Source organism: Jaculus jaculus, chromosome 12 (genome assembly GCF_020740685.1).
Source record: "Jaculus jaculus isolate mJacJac1 chromosome 12, mJacJac1.mat.Y.cur, whole genome shotgun sequence".
NCBI lineage: Eukaryota > Metazoa > Chordata > Mammalia > Rodentia > Dipodidae > Jaculus > Jaculus jaculus.
This window is the reverse complement of record NC_059113.1, coordinates 25,526,151-25,551,535: the sequence shown is the minus strand read 5'-3', so window position 1 is coordinate 25,551,535 and position 25,385 is coordinate 25,526,151. Positions and strand designations below refer to the sequence as shown.

At 41.6% G+C, this 25,385-nt stretch overlaps 1 protein-coding gene across 1 annotated transcript in view; it reads left to right on the top strand.

Annotated features, from left to right (window-relative positions):
• The window catches only part of LOC123453549, a 40,461-nt gene extending 17,668 nt beyond the window's left edge, over positions 1–22,793 (top strand). Inside the window, exons 9-26 of the mRNA XM_045130567.1 lie at positions 121–266; positions 786–840; positions 2,238–2,414; positions 4,025–4,744; positions 5,177–5,400; positions 5,857–5,911; positions 7,609–8,328; positions 8,761–8,906; positions 9,440–9,494; positions 11,197–11,916; positions 12,355–12,500; positions 13,330–13,384; positions 15,083–15,228; positions 15,594–15,768; positions 16,085–16,261; positions 18,812–18,845; positions 20,012–20,079; positions 22,661–22,793. Of these exons, the coding sequence (XP_044986502.1) occupies positions 121–266; positions 786–840; positions 2,238–2,414; positions 4,025–4,744; positions 5,177–5,400; positions 5,857–5,911; positions 7,609–8,328; positions 8,761–8,906; positions 9,440–9,494; positions 11,197–11,916; positions 12,355–12,500; positions 13,330–13,384; positions 15,083–15,228; positions 15,594–15,768; positions 16,085–16,261; positions 18,812–18,845; positions 20,012–20,079; positions 22,661–22,691 (3,850 nt within the window). The 3' untranslated portion in view covers positions 22,692–22,793. The remainder of the gene's footprint in view (positions 1–120; positions 267–785; positions 841–2,237; positions 2,415–4,024; positions 4,745–5,176; positions 5,401–5,856; positions 5,912–7,608; positions 8,329–8,760; positions 8,907–9,439; positions 9,495–11,196; positions 11,917–12,354; positions 12,501–13,329; positions 13,385–15,082; positions 15,229–15,593; positions 15,769–16,084; positions 16,262–18,811; positions 18,846–20,011; positions 20,080–22,660) is intronic.
• The last annotated feature ends 2,592 nt before the right edge of the window (positions 22,794–25,385 follow it).

Sequence of the window (25,385 nt, the reverse complement as noted above, 5' to 3'; positions counted from 1 at the left end):
CAAAACTGTTAAAATTTTAAGAAATGTGAAAAGGGGAATTTTTGGAATTTTGTCAAACTGTTTTGTAAGCTTGAGGTGTAGAATTAATAGACAACATTATTCTGTTTGACTACCTTGCAGAAATGAAAGTGCTTGTCCTTTGGAGAAAGGAAACAAACATGAAATTACAAAAAGTCCATTGAAAGAATTGGTGAGAATACCAACACCTAAGACATCTACTGCAGAAATGGACACACCGAAGGGAGTGAGCGGTCATCTCGAGTCAGGTGAAGTCCAGCACACAGGGAGCAGGCTTAACGAGGGAGCTAGGGAATCCAGCCAGGAGGGTAGGCTTTCTGAGCAAGCTTCTTTAGCTTCTGACACATCTCCCAAACCTGTCGCAATCTGTTTCTTACTGTATCTACCTGATTTTATAATCATTATTTACCTAGGATTCTCTGTTAAAGTAAGATAAATGGTGTCATCTATTCACTTAGGATGGCTTTAAAAATATGTTACACACAGCCGGGAACCATGCTGCACACCTTTAGTCCCTGAACTTGGGAGGCAGATGTAGGAGGATCACTTTGAGGTCAAGGCCTCCCTGAGAATATAGTGAATTCAGGTCAGCCTGGGCTAGAGTGAGACCCTACTTCAAAAAAAAAAACCTGCATATATTACACATTATACAAACATCATCAGTAGACATTTCCTCAGAATATGAATGAGGGAAGCTAAAAATGCATATTACACACACATAAAAATGACTCATATATTATTTCCTTCTCCTTTTCTCCATGATGCAGATTCCACCATCAGAATGGAACGTAATAATCAAGCATTTTCATACAAATGCCTAATGTAAGTTAAAATTAAGGACAATGATGTAGTTACAAAAGTAATTCTAGAAATGGCAAAACCTAAAGTATTGTTACAAAGAAATCCAAAAGTAGGAATAATTAAAAGGTATAATTACAGTATCCTACTGTTATTTATTTCTTGATGTGTTTTATTTATTTGAACAAGAGTGAGTCAGACACACACACATATGTACATATGTATATGTACATACACAGAGAGAGGGACAGAGAGAAAGTATGATTAGGGGTGCTAGGGCCTCCAGCCACTGAAGCTGATTTCCAGATGCATATGTCCCCTTGTGAATCAGCCTTACATGGGTCCTGAGGAATAGAACCTGTGGATTGTTTGGCTTTGCATGCAGGTGCCTTAACTGCTCAGCCATCTGTGCACTTCGCGTTATACTACTTTTAAATCCCTAAGTTGTTCTTACTGCAGAAATGAAAGGGTACACTCCCAGTACTGAGTTGATGGTGTTTTTTCGTTTGTTTCTGGTTGGTTTTGGCTTTTCAAAGTAAGGTTTCTCTATAGCCCAGGCTGACCTGGAATGCATCATTTGAGGTCTCAGGGTGCCCTGAAACTCACAGTAATTATCCTATCTCTGCCTCCCAACTGCTGGGATTAAAGGAGTGTGCCACAAAACCCAACTCCATGCTACATTTCACATCATTTATATTGAACATTGTTACATTTGAAAAGAAAACCAACATATGGTGTAAATCGCTAATGCATCACTCCCGTCACTGCGTCATTTGTTATATTCAGTGAGGTCGATCCTGTGAGGGTAGCATTCACAAGTAATATGACATCGTCTCTGTTTGCATTCATCTGTTTTCTTTTCCATTGAGGTATCTAGACATCATAGGCACCATGTGTCTGGTGTCTCTTATCTCCATGGTTGATGCCCCTCATTGTTCATCCCCTTGTTTACATTGTTGTCCATGTAAAGACGTCCTTGAGCTCAGTTACAACTTCTCGCATAAGCCTCGTGTACCACATAGTATCAATTGTACCTGTGTCCATTTTATGATCATAGAATATATATTTCCTTGCCATTTCCTGGTAATTCTCATGTTAAAAATTCATTTAAAGATAAGTAGGTCTAGGAGAGATGACTAAGCCAATAAGGCGCTTGCCTTCAAATCCAAATGGCACAGGCACAATTCCCAGGAGCCATGTGAGCCTGCGGCAGAAGGTGGTACTTGCATCTGGAGGTCATTCGCAGTGGTTGGAGTGCGCGCCTCACCCCGTCTCTCATACCTGCCACATGCTCTGTCTCTCTAGAACAAATGAAAACGGTTGAAAAAACAATCAGTGGAGGAGTGGAATTTTCCCCTATTGTTTTGTAATCTTCTTAGAAGAAACAGTAGAAAACATTGACTTTCATGAATCTCTTAAAGGAATGGAGCCCCCTGCCCTCTGGCAGAAGAAAAGAAAAGTGAAAATAGCAAATTCACTACAAGCGAATCCATGTCTGCATCAACCAGCGCGGGGTCTCCTTTTGAAATGGGGACTGTGCCCGAACCGCAAGTTGACGGTAGTCACGTGTCCGGTGATCTACACCGAACTGGGAGAAGGTAAGACCACCGATTATTCCTTTCCCTCAACAGGAATTGTAAACTGCTCAGTTTCTCTGGAAATTGTGCAGATTCATGTCCTCTTCATTCAAAGTAGGAGGGTGCTCAGCTCCATCCCATTGCTGAGCGGTGCAGGAAGATGGACCCCAGGCACACTGACGAGCAGGAGCGGTGATGATGGAAGTTTGGCTGTAGTGGATATTGACACCTAACACCTTTGACAATGTTTCCCCATCAACGGATTCAAGAACTAGTTAGAAGTGAAGGGCACTGGACAACGGAGAGATTTCTTTTTACATCATTCTTTTGAGAAATGATTGCAATCTTTGGACATGATGCAGTAGAGAAAGAAATTTGTGTTCTAATTGAACTGACATTTTATTTCCAAGTGTTAGAAATCTAGATCCAGCCAGTTTCATGCCCATGCCTATGGACATAATTCCTTACTGTATCTGTACACACATGAAAGGCAGGATCAACATGTTAGGAAAATCATGCAGTTTTCTTTTTGTGACCCTGGGGTACTCCGTTAGTATAATATTTTCCACTTCTATCCACCCATTTCCTATATAATTAATAATTTCATTGTCTTTAGAGTTGGATAAAATTCCATATGTGTGTGTATACTCAATTTCTGTCCTATCATCAGTAGATGGATGTCTAAGGAGATTTTACCCTTTAGTCTTTGTTCAAGTAGATTGGAGACCATAAGATGGAATCTGGAGGTGTTGATAAACGTTCTCCAAAGAATCCTTTTGCCTAGCTGGGTGTTGTAGAGCACGCCGTCGTGGGAGTGGGAGTTAGGAGGATCGCTGTGATTTTGAGTACAGCCACAGAGTACATAGTGAATCACAGGTCAACCTGGGCTGACAGCAAGACGCAACCTTGCAAAACAAAACATAAAATCCATGAAAGGAGAAAGCAGGCCATGGTGGAGCAAAGACACAGTGGTGGAAATGAGTGTGGGGTTGAACAGAGGGTGGAGGTAACAAAAACATATCTAGTTCGAAAAACACATTGAAATCTACATTTCACTGTATCTGATCATGTTTAGTCAGTCAATTCCGACTGAAATTGCAGGTCACTGATAATTGTGGAGTAGTTTACAAAAGCAGGATCTTAATGGAATTCAACATGCAATTGATGTGTTGACATGAAAGTATCAGGAATCAGGGTTTTTGACTTAAATTATGTAATTAACATTCAGACACTAGAGACAAATGTGTCATTTATTGTGCTTTTTGTAATGAGCAGCAATAACTTTAAATGAAGACATGGCTTAGATGTTAAGTGTTTGCCTTTGATACCTAAGAAAACCTGTTCACCTCCAGGCCTCACATGCAGATGCAGTGAGTCAAGCATACACTGTTGCGCATGCACACAAGGGGAAGGGTGCATCTGGCATTGGTTCCCAGGGGCTGAGAGCCCTGGATTGTCTGTTTTCTGTATAGTGGTCTTTTTATCTGACCCCCCAAAAAATAAATAATAATGAAAGTGTTAAATTTGAAAAATATATATACAGGGTACATGTGTGTAATTTTCCCTAATTGTTTTGCAACCTTGATGAGTAGGCTTATTACAAAACATTGTTTTCTACGATTAACTTGCAGAAATGAAAGAGCCTATCCTTTGGAGAAAGGAAATAAAAGTGCAATTACAAAAAGTCAATTGAGAGAATTGGTGAGAATACCAACACGTGAGACATCCACTTCAGAAATGGACTCTCCTTACAGTCCTGACACTTCTGGTGGTCCAGATACTCTTGATGGTCCGGACACCCACAATGGTCGGGACACTTGTGATGGTCCAGATACTACCACTGTTTCAGATCATCCTGATTGTCCGGACACCCCTGATGGTACAGACACTTCTGATGGTCCACATAATCCTGATGGTCCAGACATTCCTGAGGGTCCGGACACTCCTGATGGTGCGGATATTCCTGTTGGTTCAGATAATCCTCATGATCCGGACACTCCTGATGGTCCAGACATTCCTTTCAGTCTGGGCACTTCTGATGATACTGACACCTCTGATGTTCTTGATACCTCTGAGGGTCCCATTACTCCTGTTGGTCCCATAAATTCTGATGGTTGCAGTACTTCTGAGAGTTCCCGTGTTTCTCATGGTCCCAATGCTCAGGATGGTCCAGAATCTCCTGCTCCTCTTGCTGCCCTTCTGGATCCTGCTATTTCTGAGGAAGCTGAGGTTCCTGCCCCTCTTTCTGTTCCTGCCGATGGTTCCGCATCTCCTAATGCTGCTGACTATGATGATGAAGAACATGCTCTACAAGTTGTAAAAGTCGTTCCCACTAAGGAGAAAAATGATAAGTAAGTTGATGGCAATAATTTAATAATTATGCTTTGCCAAGAAAATTCATTCTAATATGGGCTCATTTTTATGATGACTAAATAATAACCATGTAGATGGCTTTGCGGTTAAGGCACTTGCCTGTGAAGCATCAGAAATACTGCTCAGATCTTGACATCCCATGTTGCCAGGAGCAATGGTGCAAACATGCAATATCACACATGCACACAAGGGGGCACAGGCATTTCATTCATGGTCACAGTGGCTTAAGAAACTGGTCTGCCCATTCTCTCTGTCTGTCCCTTTCTCCATCTCTGTCAAATTATAAATTACAAAACTGTTAAAATTTTAAGAAATGTGAAAAGGGGCATTTTTGGAATTTTGTCATATTGTTTTGTAAGCTTGAGGTGTAGAATTAATAGACAACATTATTCTGTATGACTACCTTGCAGAAATGAAAGTGCCTGTCCTTTAGAGAAAGTAAACAAACATGATATTACAAAAAGTCCATTGAACGAATTGGTGAGAACATCAACACATAAGACATCTACGGCAGAAATGGACACATTGATGGAAGTGAACTTTCATCGCGTGTCAGGTGAAGTCCAGCACACAGGGAGCAGGCTTAATGATGGAGCTAGGGAATCAAGCCAAGACGGCACGCTTTGTGAACAAGGTACTTTAGCTTCTGAAACACCTCCCAAATCTGTAACGATCTGTTTCTTACTGCATCTACATGAATTTATAACCATTTTCTGCCTAACATTCTCTGTTAGACTAAGATCAATAAGAGCCAAGATGTGATCTATTCAATTATCTGAGCTTTAAAAATGCATTACACACAGCTAGGCACCATGCTGCACACCTTTAGTCCCCACACTTGGCATGCAGAGGTAGGAGGATCATTTTGAGTTCAAGGCCATCCTGAGAAAACAGTGAATTGCAGGTTATCCTGGGCTAGAGTGAGACCCTACGTAAAAATCAAATTATCTGTATATGTATGTTACACATTATACAAACATCATCAGTAGACATTTCCTCAGAATATGAATGAGGGAAGCTAAAAATGCATATTACACACACATAAAAATGACTCATATATTATTTACTTCTCCTTTTCTCCATGATACAGAGTCTACTGTCAGATTGGAACGTAATGATCAAGCATTTTCATACAAATGCCAGAGGTAAGTTAAAATTAATCAGAATGATGTAGCTACGAACATAATTCTAGAAGTGGCGAAACCTAAAATTTTGTTAGAAATAAATCCACAATTAGGAATAATTTAAAGGTATAATTACAGTATCCTACCGTTTTCTATTCATTGATTGGTTTATTTGTTTGAAACAGATTGAAAGAGTCATATATATATATGTATATATATGTATATATAGAGAGAGAGGGAGAGAAAGAAAGAGAGAGAGAGACACGTGCATATAGATATTGAGATTGGGGGATCTAAGGCCTCCAGCCTCTGCCGACGATTTCCACATGCATGCGTCCCCTTGTGAATCAGACTTACATGGGTCCTGAGGAATTGAACCTGTGGATTCCTTGGCTTTGCATGCAAGTGCTTAACTGCTAAGCCATCTGTGCACCTCAAATTCTCCTACTTTTAAATGCCTACTTGTTCTTACTGCAGAAATGAAAGGTTACACTCCCTGTACTGGAGTTCATGTTATTTTTTGTTTGTTTCTGTTTGGTTGTGGCTTTTCAAAGTAAGGTTTCTCAGTAGCCGAGGCTGACTTGGAATGCACCATGTGGTGTCTCAGGGTGGCCTGAAACTCACAGTCATCCTCCTCGCTCTACCTCCAAACTGCTGGGATTAAAGGAGTATGCCACAAATCCAACCTTTTCTGTGTGTGTCTGTGTGTGTGTGTGTGCCTATACCGTATTTTTTTCCTATCATCAGTAGATAGAGTCTCAGGAGATATTACCCTTTAGTTTTTATCAGAGTGGATTGAAGACCATGAGATGGAATCTGGAGGTGTTGATAAAAGTTCTCAACAGAATCCCTTTGGCTACCTAGGTGTTGTGCAGGACGCCTTTGATTCCTGCAAATGGGAGTGGGACCTAGGAGGATCTCTGTGAGTTTGAGTACAACCAGAGTGTACGTGGTGAATCACAGGTCAACCAGAGCTGAGAGCGAGATCCAACCTTGACAAACAAAACAAAAGAAAATAAAAAATCCATGAAAATAGAAAGCAGGCCATGGTGGGGCAAGGAAACAATGGTACAAAAGAGTATGGGGTTGAACAGAGGGTTCATATAACAAAAATATACCTAGTTTGAAAAACACATTGAAATCTTATTCATCTCCCTGTATCTGATCATGTTTAGTCAGTTAATTCGTACTGGAATTGCAGGTGACTGAGTATTCTGGAGTAGTATGGAAAAGCAGTATCTTAATGGAATTCAACATGCAAATGATGTGCTGACATGAAAGTATCAGGAATGGAGGTTTAGCCTTCAATTATATAATTAACAACATTCAGACAACACTAGAGAGAAATGTGTCATTCTTTGTGCTTTTTGTAATGAGTAGCAATAACTTTAAATGAAGACATGGCTTTGAAGCCTAAGAAAACCTGTTCCCCTCCGGGTCTCACATGCAGATGCAGTGAGTTAAGCATGCACTGTTGCGCATGCCCACAAGGCCAAGGGTGCATCTGGCATTGGTTCCCAGTGGCTGAGAGCCCTAGATTGTCTGTTGTCTGTCTAGTGGTCTGTTTTTCTGATCACCACCCACAAATACATAATAATGAAAGTGTTAAATTTGAAAAATATATAAACAGGGTAAATGTGTGTAATTTTCCCTAATTATTTTGCAACCTTGATGAGTAGACTTATTACAAACCATTGTTTTCTACGATTAACTTGCAGAAATGAAAGAGCCTATCCTTTGGAGAAAGGAAATAAAAGTGCAATTACAAAAAGTCAATGGAGAGAATTGGTGAGAATACCAACACGTGAGACATCCGCTTCAGAAATGGACTCTCCTTACGGTCCTGACTCTTCTGGTGTCCCAGATACTCTTGATGGTCCGGACACCCACGATGGTCTGGACACATGTGATGGTCCAGATACTACCACTCTTTCAGATCATCCTGATGGTCCGGACACCCCTGATGGTACAGACATTTCTGATGGTCCACATAATCCTGATGGTCCAGATATTCCTGATGGTGCGGACACTCCTGATGGTCTGGATATTCCTGTTGGTTCAGATAATCCTTATGATCCGGACACTCCCGATGGTCCAGACACTCCTTACAGTCTGGGCACTTCTGATGATCCTGATCCCTCTGATGTTCCTGATGCTTCTGAGGGGCCCAGTACTCCTGTTGGTCCCATAACTTCTGATGGTTGCAGTACTTCTGAGAATCCCCGAGTTTCTCATGGTCTCAATACTCAGGATGGTCCTGAATCTCCTGCTCCTCTTGCTGCCCTTCTGGATCCTGCTATTTCTGAGGAAGCTGATGTTCCTGCCCCTCTTTCTGTTCCTGCCGATGATCCCGCATCTCCTAATGCTGCTGACTATGATGATAAAGAACATGCTCTACAAGTTGTAAAAGTCGTTCCCACAAAGGAGAAAAATGATAAGTAAGATGATGGCAATAATTTAGATAATTATTCTTTGCCAAGAAAATTCATTCTAATATGGGCTCATTTTTATGATGACTAAATTATAACCATGTAGATGGCTTTGCGGTTAAGGGACTTGCCTGTGAAGCATCAGAAATCCTGCTCTGATCTCGACATCCCATGTAGCCAGGAGCAATGGTGCAAACATGCAATGTCACACATGCACACAAAGGGGCACAGGCGTTTGATGCATGGTCACAGTGGCTCAAGAAACTGGTCTGCCCATTCTCTCTTTGTCTGTCCCTTTCTCCATCTCTCTCAAATTATAAATTACAAAACTTAAAATTTTAAGTATTGTGAAAGGGGCATATTTGGAATTTTGTCATACTGTTTTGTAACGTTGTGGTGTAGAATTAATACACAACATTATTCTGTATGACTACCTTGCAGAAATGAAAGTGCCTGTCCTTTGGAGAAAGTAAACAAACGGGAAATTACAAAAAGTCCATTGAACGAATTGGTGAGAACATCAACACCTAAGACATCTACTGCAGAAATGGACACATTGGTGGAAGTGAACGGTGATCTCGTGTCAGGTGAAGTGCAGCACACAGGGAGCAGGCTTAATGATGGAGCTAGGGAGTCAATCCAAGACGACACGCTTTGTGAACAAGCTACTTTAGCTTCTGAAACACCTCCCAAATCTGTAACGATCTGTTTCTTACTGCATCTACCTGAATTTATAACCATTTTCTGCCTAACATTCTCAGTTAGACTAAGATCAATGAGAGCCAAGATGTGATCTATTCAATTATCTGAGCTTTAAAAATACATTACACACAGGTGGGCACCATGCTGCACACCTTTAGTCCCCACACTTGGGATGCAGAGGTAGGAGGATCACTTTGAGTTCAAGGACACCCCGAGTAAACAGTGAATTGCAGGTTACCCGGGCTAGAGTGAGACCCTACTTAAAAAACAAATTATCTGTATATGTATGTTACACATTATACAAACATCATCAGTAGACATTTCCTTAGAATATGAATGAGGGAAGCTAAAAATGCATATTACACACACATAAAAATGACTCATATATTATTTCCTTCTCCTTTTCTCCATGATACAGAGTCCGCTGTCAGATTGGAACGTAATGATCAAGCATTTTCATACAAATGCCACAGGTAAGTTAAAATTAATGAGAATGATGTAGCTACGAACGTAATTCTAGAAGTGGCGAAACCTAAAATTTTGTTACAAATAAATCCACAACTAGGAATAATTAAAAGGTATAATTACAGTATCCTACCATTTTCTATTCATTGATTTGTTTTTTTATATGAAACAGATTGAAAGAGTCAGATATATATATGTATATATATGTATATATATGTATATAGGAGAGAAAGGGAGAGAAAGAGAGAGAGAGAGACACGGGCCCAGAGAGATTGAGATTGGGGGATCTAGGGCCTCCAGCCTCTGCCGACGAATTCCACATGCATGCGTCCCCTTGTGAATCAGACTTACATGGGTCCTGAGGAATTGAACCAGTGGATTCCTTGGCTTTGCATGCAAGTGCCTTAACTGCTAAGCCATCTGTGCACCCCAAATTTTCCTACTTTTAAATGGCTAGTTGTTTTTACTGCAGAAATGAAAGGGTACACTCCCTGTACTGAATTCATGTTGTTTTTTGTTTGTTTCTGTTTGGTTTTGGCTTTTCAAAGTAAGGTTTCTCTATAGCCCAGGCTGACTTGGAATGCACCATGTGGTGTCTCAGGATGGCCTGAAAGTCACAGTCATCCTCCTAGCTCTACCTCTAAACTGCTGGGATTAAAGGAGTGTGCCACAAAATCCAACCCTATCGTGTGTGTGTGCCTATACCCTATTTTTTTCCTATCATCAGTAGATAGATGTCTAAGGAGATATTACCCTTTAATTTTTAGCAGAGTGCATTGAAGACCATGAGATGGAATCTGGAGGTGTTGATAAAAGTTCACAAAAGAATCCATTTGGCTACCTAGGTGTTGTGCAGGACGCCTTTGATTCCTGCAAATGGGAGTGGGACCTAGGAGGATCTCTGTGAGTTTGAGTACAACCAGAGTGTACGTGTGAATCACAGGTCAACCAGAGCTGAGAGCAAGATCCAACCTTGCCAAACAAAACAAAACAAAATAAAAAATCCATGAAAATAGAAAGCAGACCATGGTGAGGAAAGAAACAATGGTACAAATGATTATGGGGTTGAACAGAGGGTTGATATAACAAAAACGTACCTAGTTTGCAAAACACATTGAAATCTAATTCATCTCCCTGTATCTGATCATGTTTAGTCAGTTAATTCGGACTGGAATTGCAGGTGACTGCGTTTTCTGGAGTAGTATGCAAAAGCAGTATCTTAATGGAATTCAACATGCAAATGATGTGCTGACAAGAAAGTAGCAGGAATGGAGGTTTAGCCTTCAATTATTTAATTAACAACATTCAGACAACACTAGAGAGAAATGTGTAATATTTTGTGCTTTTTGTTATGAAGTGCATTAACTTTAAATGAAGACATGGCTTAGCGGTTAAGTGTTTGCCTTTGAAGCCTAAGAAAACCTGTTCCCCTCCAGGTCTCACATGCAGATGCAGTGAGTTAAGCATGCACTGTTGCGCATGCACACAAGGCCAAGGGTGCATCTGGCATTGGTTCCCAGTGGCTGAGATTGTCTGTTCTCTGTCTAGTGGTCTTCTTATCTGACCTCTCCCCCACCAATAAATAATAATGAAAGTGTTAAATTTGAAAAATGTATAAACAGGGTAAATGTGTGTAATTTTCCCTAATTATTTTGCAACCTTGATGAGTAGATTTATTACAAAACATTGTTTTCTATGATTAACTTGCAGGAATAAAAGAGCCTATCCTTTGGAGAAAGGAAATAAAAGTGCACTTACAAAAAGTCAATTGAGAGAATTGGTGAGAATACCAACACGTGAGACATCCACTTCAGAAATGGACTCTCCTTACGGTCCTGACTCTTCTGGTGGTCCAGATCCTCTTGATGGTCTGGACACCCATGATGGTCTGGACACTTGTGATGGTCCAGATACGACCACTGTTTCAGATAATCCTGATGGTCCAGACAGCCCTAATGGTACAGACACTTCTGATGGTCCACATAATCCTGATGGTCCAGACATTCCTGATGGACCAGACACTACTGATGGTGCGGATATTCCTGTTGGTTCAGATAATCCTCATGATCCGGACACTCCCGATGGTCCAGACACTCCTTACAGTCTGGGCACTTCTGATGATCCTGATCCCTCTGATGTTCATGATACTTCTGAGGGGCCCAGTACTCCTGTTGGTCCCATAACTTCTGATGGTTCCAGTCCTTCTGAGAGTCCCCGTGTTTCTCATGGTCCCAATGCTCAGGATGGTCCTGAATCTCCTGCTCCTCTTGCTGCCCTTCTGGATCGTGCTATTTCTGCGGAAGCTGATGTTCCTGCCCCTCTTTCTGTTCCTGCCGATGGTCCCGCATCTCCTAATGCTGCTGACTATGATGATAAAGAACATGCTCTACAAGTTGCTAAAGTCGTTCACACTAAGGAGAAAAATGATAAGTAAGATGATGGCAATAATTTAGGCTAGATAATTATTCTTTGCAAAGAAAGCTTCCGTCTAATTTGGGCTCATTTTTATGATGATTAATTATTAACCACGTATATGGCTTTTCGGTTAAGGTGCTTGCCTGTGAAGCGTAAGAAATCCTGCTCTGATCTCGAGATCCCATGGAGCCAGGTGCAGTGATGCAAACATGCAATGTCACACGTGCACACAAGGGGGCACAGGCGTTTGATGCATGGTCACAGTGGCTCAAGAAACTGGTCTGCCCATTCTCTCTCTGTCTGTCCCTTTCTCCATCTCTTTCAAATTATTAATTACAAAACTTAAAATTTTAAGTAATGTGAAAGGGGAATTTTTGGAATTTTGTCATAACGTTTTGTAACGTTGAGGTGTAGAATTAATAGACCACATTATTCTGTATGACTACCTTGCAGAAATGAAAGTGCCTGTCCTTTGGAGAAAGTAAACAAACGTGAAATTACAAAAAGTCCATTGAAAAAATTGGTGAGAACATCAACACCTAAGACATCTACTGCAGAAATGGACAAATTGATGGAAGTGAACGGTCATCCCGTGTCAGGTGAAGTCCAGGACAGAGGGTGCAGGCTTAATGATGGAGCTAGGGAGTCAAGTCAAGACGGCACGCTTTGTGAACAAGCTACTGTAGCTTCCTAAACACCTCCCAAATATGTAACGATCTGTTTGTTAATGCATCTTCCTGAATATATAACCATTTCCTGCCTAGCATTCTCTGTTAGACTAAGATCAATGAGAGCCAAGATGTGATCTATTCAATTATCTGAGCTTTAAAAATACATTACACACCGCTGGACCCATGGTGCACACCTTTAGTCCCAGCACTTGGGAGGCAGAGGTAGGAGGATCACTTTGAGTTCAAGGCCACCCTGAGAAAACAGTGAATTGCAGGTTAGCCCGGGCTAGAGTGAGACCCTCCTTAAAAAACAAGTTATCTGTATATGTATGTTACACATTATACAAACATCATCAGTAGACATTTCCTCATGAATATGAATGAGGGAGGTTGGAGAGAAGGCTTAGCGGTTAAGCGCTTGCCTTTGAAACCTAAGGATCCCGGTTCGAGGCTCGCTTCCCTAAGTCCCACGTTAACCAGATAGACAAGGGGGAGCACGCGTCTGGAGTTCGTCTGCAGAGGCTGGAAGCCTTGGTGCGCCCATTCTCTCTCTCTCTCCCTCTATCTGTCCTTTCCTCTGTGTCTGTCGCTGTCAAATAAATAAAATAAATAAATAAATAAAATAAAATACTTTAAAAATATCTGGCTTCCATTAAAAAAAAAAGAATATGAATGAGGGAATCTAAAAATGCATCATATTACACACACATAAAAATGACTCATATATTATTTCCTTCTGCTTTTCTCCATGATACAGAGTCCACTGTCAGATTGGAACGTAATGATCATGCATTTCCTTACAAATGTCTAAGGTAAGTTAAAATTATTGGAATGATGTAGCTACGAACGTAATTCTAGAAGTGTCGAAATCTAAAATTTTGTTACAAATAAATCCAAAACTAGGAATAATGAAAAGGTATAATTACAGTGTCCTACCGTTTTCTATTCATTGATTGGTTTATTTGTTTGAAACAAATTGAAAGAGTCTGATATATATATGTATATATATGTATTTGGAGAGAGAGTGGGAGAGAAAGAGAGAGAGACACGGGCACAGAGAGATTGAGATTGGGGGATCTAGGGCCTCCAGCCTCTGCCGACGAATTCCATATGCATGTGTCCCCTTGTGAATCAGACTTACATGAGTCCTGAGGAGTTCACCCTGTGGATTCCTTGGCTTTGCATGCAAGTGCCTTAACTGCTAAGCCATCTGTGCACCCCAAATACTCCTACTTTTTAATGCCTAGTTGTTCTTACTGCAGAAATGAAAGGGTACACTCCCTGTACTGAGTTCATGTTGTTTTTTGTTTGTTTCTGTTTGGTTTTGGCTTTTCAAAGTAAGGTTTCTCTATAGCCCAGGCTGACTTGCAATGCACCATGTGGTGTCTCAGGGTGTCCTGAAACTCACAGTCATCCTCCTAGCTCTACCTTCAAACTGCTGGGATTAAAGGAGTGTGCCACAAAATCCAACCATATCATGTGTGTGTGTGCCTATACCCTATTTTTTCCTATCATCAGGAGATAGATGTCTAAGGAGATATTACCCTTTAGTTTTTAGTAGAGTGGATTGTTGACCATGAGATGGAATCTGGAGGTGTTGATAAAAGTTCTCAAAGGAATCCATTTGGCTACCCAGGTGTTGTACAGGACGCCTTTGATTCCTGCAAATGGGAATGGGAGGTAGGAGGATCTCTGTGAGTTTGAGTACAACCTTTGTGTACGTAGGGAATCACAGATCAACCTGAGCTGAGAGCAAGATCCAACCTTGCCAAACAAAACAAAACAAAATAAAACATCCATGAAAATAGAAAGGAGGCCATGGTGGGGCAAAGAAACAATGGTACAAATGAGTATGGGTTTGAACAGAGGGTTGATATAACAAAAACATACCTAGTTTGCAAAACACATTGAAATCTAATTCATCTCCCTGTATCTGATCATGTTTAGTCAGTCATTTCGGACTGGAATTGGAGGTCACTGAGTATTATGGAGTAGTATGAAAAAGCAGTATCTTAATGGAATTCAACATGCAAATGATGTGCTGACATGAAAGTATCAGGAATGGAGGTTTAGATTTCAATTATGTAATTAACAACATTCAGACAACACTTTAGAGAAATGTGTCATTCTTTGTGCTTTTTATTATGAGTAGCAATAACTTTACAATGAACACATGGCTTAGCGGTTAAATGTTTGCCTTTGAAGCCTAAGAAAACCTGTTCCCCTCCGGGTCTCACATGCAGATGCAGTGAGTTAAGCCTGCACTGTTGCGCATGCACACAAGGCCAAGGGTGCATCTGGCATTAGTTCTCAGTGGCTGAGAGATCTAGATTGTCTGTTCTCTGTCTAGTGGTCTTTTTATCTGACTCCCCCCACAAATAAATAATAATGAAAGTGTTAAATTTGAAAAATGTATAAACAGGGTAAATGTGTGTAATTTTCCCTAATTGTTTTGCAACCTTGATGAGTAGAGTTATTAGAAAGCATTGTTTTCTATGATTAACTTACAGAAAGGAAAGAGCCTGTCCATTGGGAAAAGGAAATAAAAGTGCAATTACAAAAAGTCAATTGAGAGAATTGGTGAGCATACCAACACCTGAGACATCCACTGCAGGAATGGACTCAATGATGGAAATCAACAGTCTTTCCGCATCAGGTGAACTCCAGGAGCACATTGGGAGCAGGCTCTTCGAGGGAGCTCCTGACACAAGCCAGGATGGCAGCCTTTGCGAACTAGCATCTTTAGCTTCTAAAACATCTACCCAGCCCATTATGATCTGTTTCGTACAGGATCTACTTGATTTTATACCTATTATTTATCAAGTATGTTCCATTAGCTAAGCTACATGAGAGCAAAGTTTCATCTGTTCATTTAGCTATGCTTAAAAAATATGTTGCCCATTGTACACATACCTTCAGTAGACATTTCCTCAGAGCATGAATGAAGGAATGTGAGAATGTATCTTCCACTTACATGAAAGTAGTCTTGTCTTATGTACATTCATTTTCTCCACGAAACAGATTCCACAGTTGGAAAGGAAAACAAGTATAAAGTAGTTCCATACAAAAGGCTAAAGGAAGTCAATAATAGTGAAAATGATATAACTGTAATAGGAAATGAAGAAATGGAAAAACATAAAGGTTTCTTGCACTTAAATTGGAAACTAGGAACAGCACATAAGAAACACATTAAAAGGTATAATATCCTCCTTTTATTTGTTTATTTACTTTTTATATTTGAAAGAGAGAGAAAAAGAATCAGATATATATAGAGAGAGACAGTGGGTGTGCCGGAACGTTCAGCTGCTACAGACAAATTCCAGATGAATGGGCCCCTTAGCATCAGGTTTACATGTGTCCTGGGGAATTGAACATCTGTTCTTAACCTTTGTAAGCAACTGCAGTTGCTTAGCCATCTGTCTTTGTGCAAGAGTGGGAATGTTGCCAAATTGTCTTGTAATGTAGTGAGAGAATAAAATGGTAGGAATCATTGACTCTTGAATCTCTTAAAGGAGTGAGCCCCACTGCCCTCTGGCAGAAGAAAAGAAGAGTGAAAACAGTAAGTTCACTACATGGGAATCCGTGTCTGCATCAACCAGAGAAAGGTCTCCTGTTGAAACGGACACTGCGCAGCCAGCGCAAGTTGACGGCAGTCACGTGCCTGGTGACCTACACCACACCGGGAGAAGGTTAGACCACCGAATATTCCTTTCGCTCTACAGGAAGTTACACTGCTCGGTTTCTCTGGAAATTGTGCAGATTCGTGTAGTCTTCATTCAAAGTAGGAGGAGGCTCAGCTCCATCACATTGCTGAACAGTGAGGAAGATGGACGCCCGCCACAGGGACGAGCAGGAGCAGTGACGATCGAAGCGTGGCTGTAGCGGATATTGGCACATAACGCCTTAGACACGGTTTTCTCAGAAAAGTATTGGAGAACACATTGGAAAGTGAAGGGAAATAGAGAAAGGAAGAGGTTTCTCTTTTTACATCATTCATTGGAAAGATGATTGCAAGCAAGCTCTTGGAAGTGGTCCAGTAGAGAAGGAAGTGTGTGTTTCTATGATATCTGTGTTTGTCTGCCCGGTGTTAGAAATCTTGGTCCATGCCGTTGAATGCCCATTCCTGTGCACATATTTCCTCATCTGCTTACATGCTCACACAAAAGTTAGGATCTACATGTGAAGGAGAACATGCAGTGTTTGATTTCATGAGGCTAAGTTACCACTTTAGGTATGTTTCCACTTATGTCCGAGTTCCAGTCTATCTCAGGAGGTTATTTTCTTGACAGTTGAATAGAATTTTATATGTATATGTGCCCCATATTTTTATGACCGACTCATCCGTTGTTGGATATCTATGTTGATTGCATTTATTAGTTTGGGTGAAAGTGGACAGGAGACCATGAGATGGAAGCAGAGATGTTGAGCAAAGGTGTCGGAAGTCCATGAGGATGTTAGGGGAAGGGAGGCCAGGTGGAGGGGACACAGTTCTGGAGGTGGCGGTGGATAGATTAAGGTTGAAGGAAACAGAAATAGACTATGTGTAACAAACACCACATATAAATCTAATTCTTTGTTTTGTGATAAAAATAAGAATCCTTCCTGGGTGGGATGGTGGCGTACACCTCTAATGCAGTGCATCCAATGCAGAGGTAGGATGATCTCCATTCCTCTGAGGTCACACTGAGACTGCATAGTGAATTCCCATCAGCCTTGTGAGAGAGAGACCCTCTGTGAAAAAACCCAATGTTAATCAAATAAAAATTAAGAAGCCTTGATTTATTATGTCTGGGCATGTTTAGTCAGGCAAGGAGAGTTTGACTTAAGTCATATAGTTAAAATCATTAGACATGTCAGACATAATTCTGTCACTCTTTGTGTCTTTTCTAATCAGTAGCAGTGATAGAAAAGGTTCTTTAAAATGAGAGCTTTAAACACATTAATAGGTGTGTGCATTCTTCAGAGAGAGGGAGGGTGCCATTAGTCTATGATAGAGAAGTAAACTGTTCACAGTGTATCAGAGAGCAGAATCTGGAATTCTAAACTTCACCATTCAGTATTCTTTTTCCTCTAAAAGTTGAAGTGATGAAAGTTACCGGTTTTCAACAGGCTATAGTAATAAATAGACCTTTGGTATACTCAAAGTAGGATTTTAAATAACTTTTAAGCAACTTTAGGTGGTTTTATTTTTCACAAGTATTTTCCTGCCAGTCATAATAAGTGGCAAATGAGTGATACTGTGAGTGGTAATGTCAGTGTGCTGTTACATCACTGAATACTGCTGGAATACAAAGGTTACTTTCATGACACATTGTGAGAATCATGTCCTAAAGACATACTCATAGGATGAAATTCTGGGTCTCCCTCTAACCAGCTTGTATCCTTAGACAATTTACATGGCGTTTTCTTCCCTATATCTTTCTCCATGAGACATCTACGTGTTACTTATGTCACAAAATTATTGTGAGGTATCAAGGCAGAACAACACATGTACAAGGCTTACAGTAAATAAACAGTTAATATTGCATGGGGGGTCTGAGATAGATAACCCCTGTAATTGTTTGAAAACGCTGCATGCTATCCTGTCAAGACTCAAATCATACTTTAGTATAGGGATTTAGTGCCTGTGAGTTTGGGTTTTTTGTTTTTGCTTTTTTGAGGTATGGTTTCACATAGCTCAGGCTGAGATGGAATTAACTAGGTAGTGTCAGGGTGGCCTCGAACTCACGGCGGTTCTCGTACTTACCTCTGCCTCCCACGTCCTGAGATGAAAGGTGTGTGGCACCACTCCCAGCTTTCTTCTATTTTTATTAAGAACAACAATATAGTATATTTGTGGTAGCTAAAAAGGTACAAGAGTTATCTTTCTTTGGCTTTGGCCCTCAGAAAGTTTGATGTAAATTTGTTTCTTGGTTTTGATAGTGTTGTGATCTGCCTACTAAGTTTCATTTCAATCCCCAGGTAAAGAATGATTGGACCTTTAGTACCATATAACAGTTAGGAATTTGTGACGTAGATTTCAACCTCATGTTGTTACCTAAAAAAGCATCTACTACACTTGGAAGGCAGAGGTAGGAAGGATTGCTGAGAGTTTGAGGCCACCCTGAGACTATATAGCGAGTTTCAGGTCAGCCTGGACTAGCATGAGGCCCTATCTCGAAAAACAACAACAACAAAATCACTGTATGTGATTTGTTAACTAATTGTCTGAATTTTTTTTTTTTCTGTTTGATTTAAAGGGCTGCCGAGATTACATCTACCGAACTCCACAAGGTATTTCAAGTAATCACTTAAAAGAGTTTTCAGGAGGAACATTGCACACCGCAGAGAACTGTGAGATCTATCATAGAACGCAGACCCACTGAGCACACGAAGAGGGAGGCGCTGCCGCCGCCACGGCTTCCCTCAGCAGCCTCCAGCCCTGCGCAGTCACGCAGAGACCTGCAGCTGCACGGGAGCCCGCTGTCAGGGCTGCCCACCCCCGTGCCCACACAGGGCCGGGCAGAGCTAGGTGGACTCGCATGCCTGGGGCCTGGCAGCTGGAACAGGAGAACATTAGCAAGAAAGCGTTGCACACATGTTTATTGCTAGGGAACAGTGGGTAACAAGGAGGAGTGATAGCAAGGAGCACAGGTTAGTATGCCAGAGTGCCAGTAGGAGAAATCAGGAAGTAACTCACTTCAAGGGCAGGAGAGAAAAGAGGCTTCGATGGAGTTAGAAGGGAAAAGGTTATACGGTCAGCTACTTCTCAATGTCTGGTGGAGTTCCAGCTCACTGGCACTGAGGAAATGCAGGCTCCCCGTCTCCACCAGCATCATGTTCCATCGCCCAGTGAACAGGTAGGACTGGGAGTCACAGCAGGAGCCGGGGCAGACATGGTCTCTCCTGCAGGCCCTGTGCACAGAATCTTTGCAGCACAGGATTTTCATTGCTTCAGAGGGAAAGCTTCCCCTTTTGTGCTATCAACTGTGTGTGCTTTCTCAGGATTGTTTTCTCTCTCTGCAGCTTTAAAGGGTAAGGTCTTTCCTGTCTGGTCCAGCTGTGAAGTTTAAGAATTTGACTTGTCATAGGCTCAGCACTTGATTAAAAAAAAGTAACAAATTACAGATATCTGTCAATATAGCTATTAAATGAGCACACACTGTTGCGAAATCTGAGTTATTGAAGATGTTTCTAATCAGCACTTTGATGTTGTATCAAACTATAAATTAAAGATATGGGAAAAATGGTCAAGTAGAGAAAAAGAAATACTGGGTTAAATAAAGACATTTACATGAAGAAACAAAATTTTCCTTTTACCCTGTTACAAAAGTCATTTCTTCTCAAGGTCCCTATACCTGTGCATAAATTTTTAACTTTAGATATCAAACTAAGATTTCTGCGCATTGCATATATGGTAAAAAAAAATGTTTAAATTTTGACATTGCATTGTTTTACAGGTGGGCGAGAGAGTTGATAGAAGGAGCAGACGATTTCACTCATTCAGCATAAACAACTTCAGACGCCTGTGAGTTGCAGGTTTTTCTACAGTGGACACAACTTAGACTATGTTGTGGGCTTTCTTTGGCGCATACATTTTAGATAAATTCACAGTAGTCTGTCACAAATAGGGAATTCAGAAATTTTTGGTTTCTAAAAATCATTATGGTTTAGCTTTTCAAAGAAGTCTGAGTTATAACTATTGTAACATTTCAACCTCCTTCAACAACTACACTTCCATTTGGTTTTGCAAAGTGGCAGTGTTTGCCCACAATGAGGGTACTCTCGGAAACCCTGCTGTGGATTCTTTTGTTTTGACACCAGATTTAGGACAATCTCAATAGCATGATCTGTATATAAATTACTGGGGTATGTAGAGAGATAATCAGACAGAAGTTCTGTGGTGATGGAGGAAAACTTCTTTTTAGTTTTGATTATTTGAGAGAGAAAGGGGCAGTTAGAGAGACTGAATGGGCGCACCAAGGCCTTCAGTCACTGCATGCAAATTCCAGACGCATGTGCCCTCTTGTGTATCTGGCGAACGTGGGTCCTGGGGAACCAGGGTCCTTAGGCTAAACAGGCAAGCAATTAACTGCTAAGCCGTCTCACCAGCTCAGGACTTCTCTTTTTTGAAGAGCAGCTTGAGTTCACCTCTAGGCTCACTGTCATACTGTCTGTGATCAGCCGCTATCGTGACATCTCATTCCTTTGGCAGAGTTGGAGCTGAGCTTGAGTGTAGACGGATGGAACCAAGGTGGGACTTTAAAGGTTTATCGTAGTGGAAGTGCTGAAAATAACTTGAAACTGTCCTTTAGAAAGGTGTGAAGGAATTGTATGTGTCCAGATAGGTCCCTAAGTAGAACTGGATTCCTAAATGGTAAGATCTCGGAATGGTGTTCCTAGCTACCTCTAAGAAGGGTAGATTGAGTTTCACCGGAGGGTGTAGGGTAGGGACAACCAAGTGGAGGAGAAGTGCCTGAGGAGTGGCTTGGAATCTTTCAGGAGTGAAAGCCAAGAGTTGAGGAAGCCTTGTGGAAGTCAAGTGATTCCCCAGTGAGGCGTTCCTTTCAGTAGGGTGTGCCTTCTCAATTGTTCCTCAAAGATGGAGAGTCGTAAGCAGAGGAGAGTTCAAAGGTGCCAACTAAGCTGGTGAGACCTGTGACATTACTTTGGAGACCAAGATAATCATCCAGTAATCGTCAGTTTGGAGAGGAGTACGGAGCCCAAGGCAGGCAGGATCTCTAGTTGGAGAACTTAGGTGACTTCTGAGCCTTTGACGATTTCACGGGGAAGAATCAGAGCTATGCTGACCAGGTGTCCCGAAGAGTGAATGAGTGTGTGTTAGGATTTCATTTGTGTACATGGTGAAATAATTTGCCTGTCCTGTTTTAGTAAGTGTCCCTTGAAGGGGTGACTGGTCAAAGAAGGTGGTGGCGTGAGATGCCCCTGAGAACTGACAGAGCTGCATAGAGCAGTTTGTAATTCAGCTCTCAGGCTGGCCAGTGGGTGAGGGGAGTAGTGAACTTGTGGAGAGGCTTGCACATGATACTGAAGGACTTAGGGTGTCAGGAGAGGCATTTCTTTCCTCACTGGCAGGAGGAATAGTACTCCCTTGCAAGGGCACCCATGGGCCCATTATGAACTCCTTTCACTATTTAGACTTTTCTGCTCCCTTGTGCTATGATTGGGGATGATTGAGCCATCAACGGCCTCAGTGATAGTGATGTTGTAACCAGCATCCTTTTCTCCTTCCTTTCCCACACTGTTTTTTCTTAGTACTTGTATGGACTGAATTATTTGATGGGTCTTGCAATGGATAATTGTGGCCTTAGGACAGCCTCTCTCTTCCCTACAGTGAAATGAGCACGCTCAATGAGTGAACCCTCGCTTGTTAAGGGTCCTCTTTCCTTCCACATTGCTTCATGCTGAGTGCAAGATGTGGAGATATATCCAGAGTCTGCATTAAATACTAAGATTTTGTAAACTTTTCTTATGGCAAGAACTCCTTGAATGACAATAGCCTCTACCTTTTTAGCCAATATGTGAGGGCAAGTTTACTTTGCTATTTATATTGTTTTGTTATTATTGTTTTTTTAGTGAGATAGAGAAAGAGAGGGAGAGAGAGAAAGAGGAGTGAGAGAGAGTTGATATTTTGGGCCTCAGCCACTGCAATTGAACTCCAGATGCTTATGCCACCTAGTGGACCTTGTGCTTGCCTCACCTTTGTGCATCTGGCTAATGTGGGATCTGGAGAGTAGAACATGATACCTTAGGCTTCACAGGCAAGCGCCTTAACCACTTAGCCTTCTTTCCGGCCTGACTCCTGTGAAGTTTGACCCCTTATTCCTGGTTCCAGTGTGTGCTATTCACTTAGCATGTGGCTGTTAAATAGCCGAATGAAAAATGGGAAATCACTCACACTTATTCTTGATGAGAATGAATTCTTTGTGAAAGTTGGGCATATTGTGCTCCATTCTGATGTATTGTAGTGGTACATGCATGTTTGCATTCTCATATATACTCATAATGCTCACACTTCCTAAGTCTTGTGTGCTAGTAATAGTGATATCTTTGAAAACAAGAATATAATTCTCACTTTCTCTTTCTAGTATCTTCTTCAGGTCCTTCGAGGTCCTCTGAAGTCTTTGGTGTTCAATTGAGAACTCAAGTCATAATCCTCCTCCACGTTTAAGAAGAACACAATACATCTTTGCATTTTGCAGAAACACTTACTAAGATTAAACATAGTGATCTTTTATGATTACTTTAATTACATTTGTGCTTTGGAAGTCATTATTAGAATTCACTGAGGATGTTTTGTGTGTGCGTGTGTGTTTTTTTTCTTTGTGTGTGTGTGTGTGTGTGTGTGTGTGTGTGTGAGTGTGTGTGGTGCGGGGGCTGAAACCTTGGGTTCGGGCATGGTAGGCAAGTGGTCTACCACTCAGCCGTATCTTCAGCCACACTGAGTTGGCCCCCACCCAGCTGTGCCCTCACCCCGTGTACTGGCCCTCCTCCTTAGGGCCTTGTCATTCTAGTCCAGTGTCTCCCATAAGCTGTATCCTCTGTCCCTCCTCTGAGTTGATGTTTGTCTCTTTGGGTTCATATGAATTTGTTGAGATGGTTCTCATGTAGGCCTGGCTGGCCTCAAACTTGCTAGATAATTGAGAATGACTTTTGGCTCCTGACCTTGTGTCTGAGCCCTGCTTGCTAAGATCATAGGCCCATCATGTGTGATAGGGAGGAGCTGCTCATCAATGACATGGCAGCCAGAGAGAAAACAAGATCTGCATTTCAGTGGCTCCTTCCTCAGCTATGACACACATTCAGATGTTTACACTGCCTCTCACAGTGGTGTCAACCTCTGGGAGCCAAGCATTCAATATGCAAACCTATTAGAGGAATTTCACATTCAAATCATAGTAAATATATTTTCATATACTTTTAGAAACGTGTACACTAACATACATATATGCATATAAATCCTCATCATCCTGACTTCATCTTCTGAATAGGTATGTGACATTATGCCAGTGAAAAATAGACAAAAATTAACAATGTCAATTAAATGCTAATAAGAAGGAAACTGGGTCACCGAGAGTCAAACAATGATGTGATTTTTAAAATTTTATTTTTATTTTTTTGTTTTGTGTTGAGGTAGGGTCTCATTCTAGCCGAGGCTGACCTGGAATTCACCATGTAATCCCAGGGTGGCCTCGAACTCATGGTGATCCTCCTACCTCTGCCTCCTGAGTGCTGGAATTAAAGATATGTGTCATCACGCCCGGATATTAAAATTTTATTTATTTGAGAGAGAGAGAAAAGCAGAGAGAGGGAGAAAGAAAACGAAAGGAGAATCTAGTTGTGCCAGGGCCAATAGTCATTGCAAATGAACTCCAGCTGCATGTGCTGCCCTGTTCATCTGGCTTATGTGTGACTGGAGAATCAAACCTAGGTCCTTAGGCTTTGCTGGCAAGCACCTTTACCGCTGAGCCATCTGTCCATCCCCTCCTGGATGTTCGTTTTGAAAATAATTGTTTATGTGTATGTATGTTTACGTGGTGGTTTGTATGTGTGTTCCATGTTGTGGAGTCCATAGAAGTCTGTGGAGGCCAAAGAGTTCTCAGCTCCTCTTTCTTTCTTTCTTTTGCTTTTTTTGTTTGTTTGTTTGATTTTTGCAGTAGGGTCTCACTCTGGCTCAGGCTGATCTGGAATTAACTATGTAGTCTCAGGGTGGCCTGGAAGTCAAGGTGGTCCTCCTACCTCTGTCTCCCAAGTGCTGTGATTAAAGGCGGGCGCCACCCATCCAGCATGTGCTCCACTTTCTTTGAGATATCTGGCCTCTTGCTGCTGCAAATGAGTGTGGCCCACAAGCAGCTTTAGGTGGGTGCTGGAGAATTGAACCTGGGCTGGCATCTGTGGTAAGTAAGTGCATTAAACTTCTGGGCCATCTCCCCAGTCCTGCCATAGGCTCATTTTTTGAACTAAACTTCCAGGGTCTGGAGAGATGGCTCAATGGTTAAAATGGTTAAAGGTGCTTGCCTGCAAAGCCTGATGGCCCAAGTTCAGTTGGCAGCACCCATATAAAGTCAGATGTGCAAAGTAGCTCATGCATCTGAAGTTCCTTTGCAGTGTGATGGTACATATTTAAAACAGAAAAAACATCAGAGACAGTATTCCCCCCCCCCTCAGGAATATGGCAACAAGGTTTTATAAATTAAAATGTGGAGAATGACATCATTTAAGATAGGATCAAATTATTACTTACTTAAAATTAAAGTCAGTAGGGCTGGAGAAATAGCTCAACCAGTAAGGCACTTGGCTGCAAAGCCTAAGGAGATAAGTTTGATTCTGGGTACTGGGGTATCGAACCTGGGTCCTTAGGCTTTGCAGGAAAATGTCTTAACACTAAGCAACCTCTCCAGTCTGAGTGCCTCCTCTCTACAAGCAGGGAGTGTAAATGATACCACCTTCAGCTCATTGTGATCACTTACGGTCAATCATCAGTAGTCTCCGGCTACTACCCAGTGGTTGAAACTGCGCTTCGCTGGGCATGTCCAGTGGCTGTCAGTGCAGTGGCTGCGTGCTGTAGGGGAGGAGTGACAAGGACTTCAGTCTCTCCACTGGCGCCCAACACTTCAGTTCTGGCCCTGAACTTGCGTGCCTTCTGACCAACACAGAAAGCCTGCAGTTATGTGGACGGGCCTCCTTAGACAGTAGTTTAGTGAACATCTATTTGTTCCTTAATCCAGCCTGTTAATTGAGGGTCTCACCTCTCTGCTATAGAGGGCTCCCCAGCAATTCCTTCCTACCTTGTGAGAATGTGCCCTCGAGCAG